The 14560-nt window shown below is 42.3% G+C and overlaps 2 protein-coding genes across 2 annotated transcripts; both read right to left on the bottom strand.

The window, feature by feature from the left end:
* Positions 1-6600: 6600 nt before the first annotated feature.
* Positions 6601-7639, bottom strand: LOC111626400. The gene has a single exon (XM_023369762.1). The coding sequence runs from the start codon at positions 7495-7497 to the stop codon at positions 6676-6678; it is 822 nt and encodes a 273-aa protein (XP_023225530.1). The 5' UTR covers positions 7498-7639; the 3' UTR covers positions 6601-6675.
* A 2933-nt stretch (positions 7640-10572) lies between these two features.
* LOC111626402 lies at positions 10573-12055 on the bottom strand. Its single transcript, XM_023369763.1, has 2 exons — positions 11790-12055; positions 10573-11062 (listed from the first exon to the last, which is right to left on the bottom strand). The coding sequence occupies exons 1-2, from the start codon at positions 11866-11868 to the stop codon at positions 10587-10589; spliced, it is 555 nt and encodes a 184-aa protein (XP_023225531.1). The 5' UTR covers positions 11869-12055; the 3' UTR covers positions 10573-10586.
* Positions 12056-14560: the final 2505 nt, after the last annotated feature.

The following is a 14560-nucleotide window of genomic DNA, read 5'->3' as shown; positions in this document are numbered from 1 at the left end:
TCCACCTGAACACCGGTCCGCTAGGTGACTTCTCGGAAGAGGACCCATTAGAAAACGATCTTCCGCCTTCCAACGATGTGAACTTTCCGTCTGATGAACAGTTACCACCTCCAGACAAAAACATCGATATGGATAAAGACTCTGAACTGTCAGAAGAGAAGATCAACTTCTACACCACCAGTCGTTCCATCAGGATGATAGCAAATTGCCGCGTCCAACTACCAGAAATCGTCACTGCATGCGAGGACATCATAGGACAATTAGGAAAGGTCGAACAAGTCTGCTATAAACCCAACCACGTAATAGAGGTTGGGCTAACCACAGCAGAAGCTAAAGAAAAACTAATAGGTCACTCCATAAAGGTAGGAGGTTCTAATATTACTATTGAAAGTCTAGACGAGGATATGCTGATGGTCACTGTACGGTATGTCCCAAACGAGGCGGACAAAGACGTTGTCAGAAGCATAATGTCAGATTTCGGGAGGGTCAGTAAAGTGCTAGTGCACACCGTTACCATAGGTGATAGGAAATTTAAAACCGGGACGTATAGGGTCTTAATAAAAACAAGGAAGTTACTACCAAATTTTATAGAAATATTAGGTAGCAAGGCAGAACTCCATTACGTGGGCCGAAAAAAACAATGCTGGAGGTGCGGCAGTCTAAATCACGAGATTCGCGAATGTAACACAAAACTATGCCACAGGTGCAAAAGCCCGCACCACTTAATAAAGGATTGCCCAAATTGCTATAACTGCAAACAGATGCACAGCAAAGAAGAAGAATGCCCCATTCCGACACTAAAAGAAATATATAAATCAGGACGGAGATTTAAAGATAAGATAAGAAAACGTGACAAAAGCATAGAGAGGAATAAGCCCCAAGTAGGCACAAACAAGGAAAGGGATAATGACACTAATAACGAAATAGCAAGCGAAAACATTACCAATCAATCATCAGAGATACCAGAAGGGCAAGAAGAAATAATAGCATCACAAAATAGCGAACCTAGTCAAAGCGCAAACATCAGAAAAATAAACGAGGAGAAAGACGAAATACTTAGTGCAGAGGAAAGCATAAACGAAAAAATAGAAGAACACAAAAACGCTACAGTAGTCAGAGAAAAAATATTATCCATTAGCCTTGATGCCAGCCTCTCCAAAGAGGAACTCATAGATAGAGTTGAGGATATAATAACTATCGAAGACAAAAGAAAAACAAGGAAAAGTAAACGGATCAATAACAAATAACATTCGCTTCCAACAATATTAATATCAACTCAATTAATACTTCAGGTTTACGTAATGAAGCTAAACAAGTTTACTTACTTAACCTCACTCTCAATGATAAAATTGACATTCTAATGATCCAAGACACAAACTTTTACGACTTCACCGACCTAAGAAAATTAAGGAAGATATTTACCAACTACAATATCTACGCCTCCTTCGCCACCAGAAGGGGCTCGGGAGTAATTACCATGATACGTAATAGCATAAAAACTAAGGACTTCAGGACCGATACCTCGGGTAGAATCCTTGCTGTAGATATCACGTACAACAACAAGCCACTAAAGATCATAAACATCTATGCCCCCCCTCAACTCGCTGAGCGCAAAGCATCGTTTCAACACCTCCCAAACTACTTTATTGGCGGAAGAGACTTACTAATTGGAGGTGACTTCAACTGTGTCCTCAACCAGAGAGACAAAAATAGCGCCCTGCACCCCGACGGCTCCCGGCAAATTCTCAAAGATATAATTACAAGTTATGATCTAAAGGATACTTACCGCTCTATATACCCTAATGCCGACGGGTTTACATGGGAGGGTAAAGGGATACAAGAACGGCTAGATAGAATCTACATAAGCAAGCAAGTTGGCAAAGTCGAATCTATAAACACTACTCAACTAACCATCCACAACAAGAGTTTCTCCGACCACAAAATGATTAGCCTTACCATCGGCATCCAGAATTTCAAAAAACAGAAAAGTAAAATCAAAATCAACACTACCATCCTGAATGACAACACCTTTCATAAAGAAGTAAAGAGCGCCCTCGACAATCTGAGAGATAATATCTCCTGGGACACGTGGAAAGCAACCAAAAATAAAATCATCAACATCGCCAGCAAAACATGGTCAACAATTAAACGCAAGAACTTCAACAAAATAAAAACATTGCAAAGAGAGCTCAGTCACAAAATTATCAACAAAAATAAGGAGGCAATTACAAACATCGAAAAGGAAATAAGTAAAGAGATAGAAAACAAGATCAACGACACCTACACACTACATAAAATGAGCAGACTTGGAATTGAACGACTTAGCGAAAGGATCACATTTAAAAGGAAACCTAAGCCAAAGGAAACGTCACTCCTGAGCAGCCTAATAATCAACAATGTCCGCACCGAAGACGAAAATACTATTATAAAAGAATTTGAAAACTTCTATAAAAACTTATACAAAAAACCGACTACCAATTGGGCCCACTGGAATAACATCAAACACAAAATAACACCGATAAAAAACGTGGATGAAAATATATTAAACAAACCCATAACCAAGGACGACATCAAAAAAGCAATTGACCAACTTCATACAAGAAAAGCACCAGGGACTGATGAACTTCCAGCAGAGGTCTACCGATGCTTCAGTGAAGACATAGCAGAGATTCTACCAACCCTTTTCAATAACAGCACCGACAATCATGAGTTCAATATAGGGAAGATGAACCTTATCAGTAAAAAAGGTAATAACAGCAGCTACGTGGGGGACTTCAGACCCATCACGATCCTTAACGTAGACTACAAAATCTACAGCATCATTATAACCAACAGGCTAGAAACCATCTTCCGCGACCACATCAATAGTACTCAGACAGCGGGAATCAAAGACCGCACTATACAGTATAATACGATGTTTCTTAGGCTAATCCAAGACATTTATACCAAAAGGAAAACACCTCTTTCTATCCTCACGATCGATGTCGAAAAGCTTTCGACACGGTCAATAGAGAAGTTCTGTGGAGCATGTTAACCTGTTACGGCTTAAATACGGATGAAATAAACACAATTAAATTTGATTGTGTTTATAGATTGGTTGTATACCTGTATACAACCAATCTATCAAAAAAGGATGCACTTCAACTGGAAAAACAAATATTCAAATACATTTGGAATAGTAACTACGAGCCTATGGGAAGAAATCTGATGAAAAACAACTGCATGAATGGAGGATGGAACATTTGGGACATTAAGGATTTAGAACAATAGCCTACAGATAGCCAATATGGTCAACTGCCTTAAGACTGACTCCCACCCTATCTCTGATCTAATGCACTACATCATCGGCCCATCGGCCAAAGCTTTCTCTGACAATAACAGCTGTAGGCCGTTCTCAATCGAGAACAATAAATCCTATAGGTACTGGAGGGACATTATCAACACACTGGTTATGAGTGATCTCACGTCTAACCATGTGAGGCCATCCACTGTATATAACATCATCCATAAGCAAATCAGCAACGCCAACTTATCCGACACCTCCATCAATTGGACTAAAGTGTGGTCAAATGTCGGTCGTATTCCCGCAGAATGGAGAGAGACTACATGGCGGATACTCAACAACAACATAATATCCAAGGCGTTTCTTCACGTATACCACAGCTACCGACCCACAAGCAATAAAAACTGCCACAGATGCGGAGCAGAAGAAGATACATATCACATCTTCATTGGATGTGACTTTGCAAAGATCACCTGGAACTGGATTAACAAAATATTCAAAATAACGATAAGCTGGAAAAACATCTGGTACAATTATGACTTTCCCACGAGGGACCAGAATGAGTACATGATTATCTGGTTTACAGCCCTTACCAAAAGGGTTATCTGGAAAGCCAGATGTGCCTCGCTTTTCGACAATAAAAAATGAAACATCTCTCTGATCGTAGAAAAAATTAGAGAGGAAGCAGCCAGAAAGATACAGTCTGACATAGAAAACTTCACCCAGAAAGACTTCGACAAACTCTATCATGGTACAAAGGATGTTATTTGGAAAATTGTAAATCAGAAAATTGTATTAAATGACCAATGGCAGGACTGATGTCACTAATCGGTTATACGGTAATCAATTCTAATAGTCGGTAATTATGTTACGCAATTCACTGTAAGACCATGTCCGGTTATGTTCATGTATTTGTATATCAAATAACTATACTGTAAACTGTCACGCGAAAAATAAATACGATGTACTCCGTTTGTTGTACTCTGCTCACCATATTGCCTACCATGTACATATTATATTTATTCCCTAGGCACAATGGATAGTAGTTTTTATGTAACATGACATACAAAAATAAATGTAATGGATATTATGAAGTAACAATGTAATCAAACTGCATGTAGCAGCATGTATACCTTAGTTGAATTAATAAACTTTATTTAAAAGTATCTGTTCTTATCAGCTTAATGATCTTTGCCTAAATTAAGGACCAGACCTGGATTTCGAGCCTCACATCGCTCCCCAGTCCTCTGGGTAAGTATATTTGGTTTTACCTCCTTCTCTTTCCTTTACCCTTCTCTCTTCCGCCGGAAGAGCGGCCTGCACGGTTTAAACGCACCGTGTATTCGCTGCTCGACTGGCAACACTTTTGTCTATCGTTACCAGCCTAGGCTGGTAGCTTTTCTGGTGCTCCGCTTGGACACCTCGTGGCCCTCTAAGCCCGTGGTGTTTCACTCAGGACACCTTCTTTCTTCCCCTTCCCGCCCCTCCTTGGTTGGCTGCTCTGCACCCCAGGGGGCGTTTCACCCTCTTTTTCATCTGGCTCCACATTTGGTCTTAGCATGCCAGAAGTGACTGTATTGGTTCCCCTTCAACCCCCCCACGGATGCCAATTATGTCTACCAATCCCTAAGAACTACATAGACCATGCAGGCCTTGTTAAACACCTCAAACGTGAGCACGGGGTCACTCTCTATTTCGAATGCAGGGTGTGTGGACTAGTTCTTGACAAACTCAAGACCCTAAAAGCCCACCAACTCAAATCAAACAACTGCTGTAGCTGTATAGAGACCCTGTCGCCCCCTCAGCCTGTTCCCAAGGATAGACGAATAGTCCGTATCCCCACAAGACCGAGGAAGAAATACGTCAGGAGACGCAAGCCCAGAGAAAATGCCTCCTCCTCTGGCAGCAAAGACCCCGACAGCACCACAACCCCTCCGCAGGCTACAAAAGGGAAAACTACTCGTAACACCAGGCGATCAAATGCCCAGAGGAATCACACGGCAAATAACAAGAGGAACCCTACTCCAAGGCCGCCCCCGCCTACCGACACAACAGGCCAAGGTGAGTCACATACTCCTCCCAACAGATTGCAGCAATCAGCAACTCCAGTGCCAGACGAAAGGTCCGCTGTCACCAGCCCTTGCAGGAGTATACATGAGCCCACTCTCCAACATGCTTCTCCGCTTGACAACAGTCTCCAAAGCAGCCAGCCAGACGCCTCCCAGGGGCCCCCTTACGTGCCCGAGGACCAACTGGACATTCACCCTACTTTCAGCCATCAGGAAGAAGCAGAGACTGGTGCCCCACCTCCTACAAACCCCTTACCTCTAAGGGGCTCCACTTGCACAATCGGTGATCTACCAATGAACAATGACACAGGTAAGTCTCCAACTTCTGAGCCAGAAATCCCCACATGGATCGTTCATGGATCAAAAGATTCGACTCTGCTCTGGACGAGGACATGTTGGAAAACATGCTAGAGGACCTAACGAACCTCGTCCACAGCATCCATGGACTAAGACCGCTGTCACTTCGCACTTCCACCAACCCTAACGTTGACAGCAACCACAACCACCCAGAGAGCGATCTTGTCAACGACGCAAGCCGCATCCAACAATGCTACCGCACAAATAAGAAAAGAGCATTCGAATCCGTTATAGGGAACGGAAGGAAGTTCTGCGAAATCTCCAACCACATCATCGAGGACCACTTCACAAAGACTTATAGTCCATCTACAATCAACTTAGCGGAGGTCCCAATATTTAACACAGGTGAGTCCCCCCAGGAGAACAACCCACTGGGTCTACCGTTCACCCCAGAAGAGGTAGCAATCCGCCTCAGCAAGGGGAAAAACACAGCGCCGGGGCCTGACAACATCCGCTACCACCATTGGCGCAAGCTGGACCCCCAAGGAATCATAATCTCATCTGTTTTCAACGCAGTCCAAAGAACGGGGTATATTCCCAAGGCGTGGAAGACTTCCACAACAATTCTAGCCTTTAAGAAGGGTGACCCCAACCGTATTGAGAACTGGCGTCCCATCACACTGTCTGCTACCTTAGGTAAGTTATTCACCGCTTGCCTAGCAGACAGATTGCTCAGGTGGTGCTCCTCCAACAACATCTTGTCCTCAGAGCAAAAAGGCTTCCTAAACTATGAGGGCTGTCTTGATCACAACTTCACCCTACAGACGGTGATACAAGACGCCCGTCGTAGTAGAAGGGATTGCCACATTGCATGGCTTGACTTCGCCAACGCATTTGGGGCAATCCCCCACCACACCATATGGAAGTGCCTAAAATGGATTGGCCTCCACCAGGACTCCATTAATACAATATGCTCTCTGTACGAAGGCTACACCACCAGGATCCGCACTACATCTGGATACCTACCTACCGGCATACTGGCTGCTCGTCACCCTTCAAAAGGTATTGATGAGTCAACCGAGTATGTCCAATTCTCAAACGAGTAATAATAACTTCAGATCTCCTGTTATAAAATTTCTTGTGTGTCCAATTTTCTATCGTAGGTTTGATCTCATGCAGTTTATTGTGGACTTGTGCGTTCCACATATTTTGCCATCTCTCTGCTAGTCGTTTTTTAATGACTAGCTTGAAATCACCTCCTTCAATACGCATTGTGTGCCGTGGAGGACTAGCTGATTTTGCAGCTGCATCTGCTTCTTCATTTCCTCTTATACCAACATGGTCTGGAACCCAACAAAATTTTATAGAGAAATTCCTTGCAAGATGGCTAAACAATTTACGAATTTTAATCACTATAGAGTTAGAACTAGGTTCACACAAGATCAAAGCCTGAAGTGCACTAACTGAGTCAGTATAAATCACACAGCGACAATGACCTTTTCTGATTACATAGTTTAAGGCTAAGTAGATAGCATGCAGCTCTGCAGTAAAAATAGAAGAATTCGATGAAATTTGCTCTGCCACAATTTCATCCTGGCAGACAAAAGCTGAGCCAACATAATCATCCGATTTAGAACCGTCAGTGTAAATGTAAATTAAATACATATCATTGTGTTGGATTTCTGCAAAGTGCTGTTTATAGACATAGTCTGGAGTGGATTCCTTAGGAAACTGCTTTAAGCTAAAGTCAACATTTATCACAGGAGTAGACCAGGGTGGCGTACTATCAATCTCGGCCTGTGAAACGTTGCTTATGTTCAGGTCGATCGTACTGCTTACATTCTCCATTCTTATGACGAACGTAGGGACACTGCTTGGGTAAGCTTCAAATAACCTTTTCAGCTGAGTATCTGATACTGTACTGTACAATCAACTGAAGGTTTAGTATAAGATTTCTGTTTTAGATAATAAAAAAGAGACAACTGTTCTCTCCTGAATGACAGTGGAGGCTCATAAGCATCCACATACAAACTTTGGACAGGAAAAGTTCGGAATGCACCAGTGCACAAACGCAAAGCTTGATGATGGATTGGATCCAGCATCCGAAGAGTAGATTCTCGCGCAAAGCCATAAACAATGCACCCATAGTCCAGCTTAGAGCGAACAAGGGCCCTATAAATCCTGAGCATAGAAACTTTGTCTGCTCCCCAGGATGAGCGACATAATACCTTTAAAAAGTTTAGAGGTTTTAAACATCTACTCTTCAAGTTGCGCAAGTGTGGCAAAAATGTCAATTTTCAATCGAAATAAACACCCAAAAACTTCGCCTCATTTACCATTGATATTTTATCCCCATTTAAATAAATTTCGGGATCCAGGTGCAAACCACGCCTTCGGCAAAAGTGAATGCACAAGGTCTTCTCTATGTTGAAACTAAAACCATTGGTCTCGGACCAATTGTTTATGCGATTTAGAGAGGTTTGCAGTTGTCTCTCAATGAAACTCATGTTGCTAGACTGGCAGGAGATCTGAAAGTCATCCACATACAAAGAGTGTTTCACACTGAGAGGAAGACACTTAGCTATACTATTAATTTTAATTAGGAACAGAGTCACACTCAAAATACATCCTTGAGGAACACCTTCTTAGACAAAAGACCTAGATAGAGTGTTGCCCATCCTGACTTGGAATCTTCGATTCTCCAGGAAGTTTTTTATAAAAACTGGCAAGTTACCCCGCAATCCAAATTCATGTAGATCACGAAGTATTCCGTAACGCCAGCAGCGATCATAGGCCTTCTCTATATCGAAGAATACAGACACTAAGTGTTGTCATCTAACAAACGCTTCGCATATGGATGTTTCAAGTTTTACTAAATTGTCCGTGGTACTTCTGTTCCTACGAAATCCCCTCTGATGTGGTGAAAAGTAGTTCTTTTCCTCTAGGAGTAACATCAAACGTCTGTTTACCATCCTCTCAAACAGTTTACACAGGCAACTTGTCAGAGAGATTGGTCTGTAATTAGAGGGATTCTTGCAGTCTTTACCAGGTTTTGGAATAGGGATAATAATTGATAGTCTCCAAGAGTCAGGAAAATTATTTTCTGTCCATATTCTGTTAAACAGGTACAAGAGATTAGAAAGGGAATTGTTTGACAAATTTTTAATCATGCTGTAGTGGATTTCATCTGGGCCTACAGCACTATTCCCCGAGCGAGAGAGCGCTGTTTGTAATTCAATTCTAGTGAATGGCACATTATATTCCTCATTAGATAAGGAATGAAAGTTTAAACAGTGTTTTTCTCTTTGGGCTTTATAAGCCTGAAAATTTCTTGAATACATAATATTGCTAGATAAAGTAGAAAACGTTTCACCCAACGTATCAGCAATACCCTGTATATTGCTGATTATTGTGCCATTATTTTCCAGCATTGACACAGAGTGAAAAGCATATTTCCCATTGATTTTATGAATTTTATCCCAGACTGCTTTTGAGCTAGTGGAAGATGTTATGCTAGAAACATACTTCCTCCAAGAATCACTTTGGCTTTGCCTTCTTATTCTTCTGGCATTTGCCTTCGCTTTTTGAAAAGCTATAAAATTTCTAGCAGTGGGGTATCTTCTAAAAATTCCCCATGCTTTCTTTTGTGCTTTAAATGCTGCCTCGCAATTCTGATTCCACCATGGTTTCGGATGCTTTAAATATCTAGTTGATGTTTTCCCCATTGTTTTTTCCGCTGCCTGAATAATAGTAGAAGTGACAACTTCAACTGCATCATTGATATCAGCAGTATTGGCCATTTCCTCAGTGATGTTGGCCATAAAGGAAAAAAGAGGCCAATTGGGTGTTTCCAATTTCCAGCATGGTGGACGGGCTGTTTCACAGCCCTCTCTGCCTTGATATTTTAAAAATATTGGGAAGTCGTCGCTAGAGAGTGGATTAGATCCAACCTCCCATGTAAATGCTGAAAACAGGTTTGGACTTGCTAATGATAGATTAATGGCAGTGAATGTTCTTGTTGGGGCATGGAAGTATGTCACTTCTCCTGTATTAAATAAATATAGCTGCTGATTGCCTATGAATCTTTCAATGGTCCTGCCTCGACGGTTAATGTCGGGACTGCCCCACATTGGATTGTGACCATTGAAATCACCTAGTAAAACAAATGGAGTAGGCAACTGTTCAACCAAAGCATCCAATTCATCTTCGTTGACTCTGACATCTGGTGGCAAGTATATAGAACAAACCGTGACAGTTACTCCAATAGAAATTCTGACTGCCACAGCTTGCAGCTCTGTTGTTATTTGTACCGGCAAGGATGGGGTGCGGTTGGAAACCAGAATAGCCACACCACCACTTGCACGGTTGTGGCTATCATCATCCTTGCGGTAGAGATCAAATCCTTTTAAAGTAATTCCCTCTCTAGGTTTCAGATGAGTCTCCTGGAGTGCCACGCAGAGAGATGAGGTAGATGATGTCAAGTGTTTAATGTCAGAGAAGTTGTTGCGAAAACCACGACAGTTCCATTGGATTATTTTATAATCCATTATGTGTTTGAGGCAGCATTCTTAGAAAAAGTGTCCCTCTTCAGTTTAACTGATGATTTTCCTTTTGGAGGTGACGTTGGTTGGGTTACCTCCATATTATTCTCTTCATCAGAGATATCAGAGAACTCACTCATGGACTGAGCCTCTGATTTTTTAGATTTAGAGAGAGCTGCTTTCACTCTCTGTTTGTTTAGTGGGTTCTTATTAGCCTTTTTAGAACCCAGGTTTCTTGTAATTACCCGTTTTAGGCAGGGGTGTTTTTCCTTTTGTGATCTCCTTTTCTGGTGTTTGTGTAGACGGGAGTATTAAACATCTCGCATGGCGAGTAAGAGATTCGCTTGGGGAGACAGAGATATCAGTTTGAACCCCACATGACTTTGTAGATTTCAACTATGAAGCAAATGTTTTCTGTTTCACTACTGTGCTTTGAGTGACCATTCGCCGAGCCTCCGGGTATGGTATGTTGTTAATGGTTTTTACTCGCTGGATCTCTTTCTCTCTCTGCCATGCTAGGCATTTTCGAGAGTAGGCAGGATGGGCATCTTTGCAATTCACACAGCACGGAGTAGTGGTACACTCAGTACTCTCGTGACCTTCAGTTCCGCACTGTGCGCATATGCTTTTCCCTCGGCACGATGTTTGTGAATGTCCAAATCGCTGGCATTTAAAGCAACGCAGCGGATTTGGAACATATGGGCGAACTGGGCAGCGCAGATAACCTGCTGTAATAACAGATGGCAAAGTCGGTTTATTAAATGTCAAAATAAGGTGTTTGGTGGGAATCAACTTGCCATCTCGACGAATGGAAATGCGTCGGACAGCAGTGACACCTTGGTCTGAAAGGCCAATCTGAATATCTGATTCATCTTCAGATAACAGATCGATCTCTGATATTACCCCACGTGATGAGTTTAGGCTCACATGTGGGGTGACAGTGACTTCCATTTCTCCTAGGGTCTTTGTTTCCAGAAGTTTTGCCGATTGTTGTGGGGAAGCTGTTTCCACCAGTAAATCTCCAGATCTTAATTTTTGTATTTTTTTCAACTGTCCAATGGTCGATTCAAACAATTTTTGAATCAAGAAAGGAGAAGCTTTAGCTAAGGGTTTCTCTCCGGTTGCGTGCACTACTAAGTACGCTGGCTTACTGGAGATGCTTTCATTTGTTTTTGTTGTTGGTGCACAGAAACGTTTTGAATTTTTTGAATCCATAATTGAAGAAAAATATTCAGCTCCTAGTGACCCCACCCACCATGGGGCCCAACAAGAGGATGCCGTCACATGGAGTACTTCCATAGACCGTCACACCAGGGTTTCCCAGGAGCTATACCCTCACAATGCAGTCAAGAAGAGTACATCTTGTCTGACGTGTCCGCCCGGAATGCATCGATCAGTTGACTCCAAGCCGAGGTCAAGAATGACTCAACGACCAGCCGATTGACTCAAACGGAGCCTGATTTGAGCCTCCCGTTTATCCGAAGCAGGGGCCAAAGCAGTGTGTTGGGGACGTTATGTTGCCCCTCAACTACCAGGATCCCCCTTTCCGGCATACGGGACACCACNGGTCTGAAAGGCCAATCTGAATATCTGATTCATCTTCAGATATCAGATCGATCTCAGATATTACCCCACGTGATGAGTTTAGGCTCACATGTGGGGTGACAGTGACTTCCATTTCTCCTAGGGTCTTTGTTTCCAGAAGTTTTGCCGATTGTTGTGGGGAAGCTGTTTCCACCAGTAAATCTCCAGATCTTAATTTTTGTATTTTTTTCAACTGTCCTATGGTCGATTCAAACAATTTTTGAATCAAGAAAGGAGAAGCTTTAGCCAGGGTTTTTCTCCGGTTGCGTGCACTACTAAAAACGCTGGATTAGTGGAGATTTTTTTGTTTGTTTTTGTTGTTGGTGCACAAGAACTTTTTGAATTTTTTGAATCCATAATTACAGAAAAAATTCAGCTCCTAGTGACCCCACCCACCATGGGGCCCAACAAGGGGATGCCGTCACATGGAGTACTTCCATAGACCGTCACACCAGGGTTTCCCAGGATCTATACCCTCACAATGCAGTCAAGAAGAGCACATCTAGACTGACATGTCCGCCCGGTCTGCATCGATCGGTTGACTCCAAGCCGAGGTCAAGAATGACTCAACGACCAGCCGATTGACTCAAACGGAGCCTGATTTGAGCCTCCCATTTATCCGAAGCAGGGGCCAAGGCAGTGTGTTGGGGACGCTATGTTTCCCCTCAACTACCAGGATCCCCCTTTCCGGCATACGGGACACCACGCACGGCAAACACGTGGGTGGGCGTTCAGATCCCAGGGATGGTAAAGAGGAGTTTCTAAACCATCTCTGGGAGGTCCCCTCACCACGGACAGGAACCCACATCGAGGGGATTTTTTGCAAGGGTATCCCTCTAATTTCACAGGGGGTTTTTCTTTTGGAGGTGACGGTTTTGTAACCTCCATATTATTCTCTTTATCAGAGATGTCAGAGAACTCACTCATATAGTGAATCTCTGATTTTTTACATTTAGAGAGAGAATTACTTTAACTTTCTGTTTGTTAAGTGAATTTTCCTGGCCTTTTTAGAACCCAGGTTTCTTCTTATTACCCCTGCTTTAGGTAGGGGTGTTTTCATTTTCATGCTCTCCTTTTCTTCTGTCTCTTTAGATTGAATTAGTAAGCATTTAGTATGGCAAGTGAGAGATTCCTTTGGAGGAACAAAAATATCTATTTGAACTCTACATTTTTGTGGATTTCAAAACAGCCACAAATCTCTTCTGTTTCAATGGTGCAGTTTTTAAGTGTTGGATTTCTTTCTTTTTCTGCCATGCAGGGCATTTCTGGGAGTAGGCAGGATGGGCATCTTTGCAATTCACACAGCATGAGTATTGGTGCACTCAGTACTCTAGTGACCTTCAATTACACACGGTGCACATACACTCTTCCCTTGGCAGGATGTTTGAGAATGTCCAAACTGCTGGCATTTGAAGAAGTGCAGCTGGTTTGGAACATACAGTCAAACTGGACAGTGCAGGTATCCTGCTGTAATAAAAGATGGCAATGTCTGCATGTTGAAAGTAAGAATAAGACGTTTTGTACGTATGAACTTGCAATCTCAACAAATGGAGATGGACGGCAGCGACACCTTGATATGAAAGGCCAATCTGAACATCTGATTCCTCTTCAGACGTCAGATCAATTTCAGATATCACCCCACGTGATGAGTTTAGACTTCCGTGTGGGATGACAGTGACTTCCATTTCTGCCGGGATCTTTGTTTCTAGAAGTTTTGTTGACTGTTGTGGGGAGGCTAAGTAGTAAATCTAGTAAATCTCCGGATCTCAATTTTTGTATTTTTTCAAATGTCAAATAGTCGATTCAAACAATTTTTGTATTAGGAAAGGGGAGCATTTTGATAAAGGTTTTTCTCCAGTTGCTTGTACTATCAAATAAGCAGACTGACTGGAATTGTTTTCTTTATTTCCTGGTACTTAATCTGTTCTTTGTTGTTTTATGGTTTTTGAATCATATTAATAAATAAATATTTGGCTCCTAGTGGCCCCACCACCATGGGACCCAACAAGGGGATGCAGTCACATGGAGTACTTCTATAGACTGTCACACAAGGGTTTCCCAGGATCTATACCCTCACAATGCAGTCAAGAAGAGCACATCTTGTCTGATGAGACAAAACTGTCAAGCAGGGACGTTTCTGCCTGGTCTGCATCGATCGCTTGACTCCAGGCCGAGGTCAAGAATGACTCGGCGACCAGCTGATTGACTCAAACGGAGCCTGATTTGAGCCTCCCGTTTATCCGAAGCAGGGGCCAAAGCAGTGTGTTGGGGACGTTATATTGCCCCTCAACTACCAGGATCCCCCTTTCCGGCATACAGGGTACCAGACACGGCAAACACGTGGGTGGGCGTTCAGATCCCAGGGATGGTAAAGAAGAGTTACTAAACCATCTCTGGGAGGTCCCCTCACCACGGACAGGAACCCACATCGAGGGATCTCCCTTCGATAAACTCTCTTAGGTTAGTAGGACATTTCATTTTAGGCGGTAAGCAGAAAATACTAAAACTATAGAACAATACAATAATACCCCAAGTTATGTAAGTAATGTAGATCATAGACATTTACATAACTCGAATTTGTAAATTGCTTAAGTGTAACTATGTAATTAACAATTCAATACTGTAATTATTATTATATGTGTACTGTAAATATATATTATTTATAATTTTTTGTAAAAATCAACAATATAAATACAAAGTGCATATATATACGAAAAATATAATTTTTTTTCTTCTAAAGTAATTGTAGACATTTGTTATTTTAGTTTACTACCAGTGAATTTGGT

This window comes from Centruroides sculpturatus, unplaced genomic scaffold (genome assembly GCF_000671375.1).
Source record: "Centruroides sculpturatus isolate CEXI.00-Female unplaced genomic scaffold, Cexi_2.0 scaffold111, whole genome shotgun sequence".
NCBI classification, from domain to species: domain Eukaryota; kingdom Metazoa; phylum Arthropoda; class Arachnida; order Scorpiones; family Buthidae; genus Centruroides; species Centruroides sculpturatus.
Note: the sequence above shows the minus strand (reverse complement) of the source record. Positions and strands in the feature narration are given on the sequence as shown.

What these genes read in the sequence shown, in the direction of transcription:
- LOC111626400 (XM_023369762.1), bottom strand. Translation starts at nt 7,497, where the DNA reads ATGGAGAATGTAAGCAGTACGATCGACCTGAACATAAGCAACGTTTCA.
- LOC111626402 (XM_023369763.1), bottom strand. Translation starts at nt 11,868, where the DNA reads ATGGAAGTCACTGTCACCCCACATGTGAGCCTAAACTCATCACGTGGG. An exon ending in GATCGATCTGATATCTGAAG is followed by an intron (nt 11,063 to 11,789) that starts ATGAATCAGATA and finishes TGTTATCTGAAG; the next exon opens with ATGAATCAGATATTCAGATT.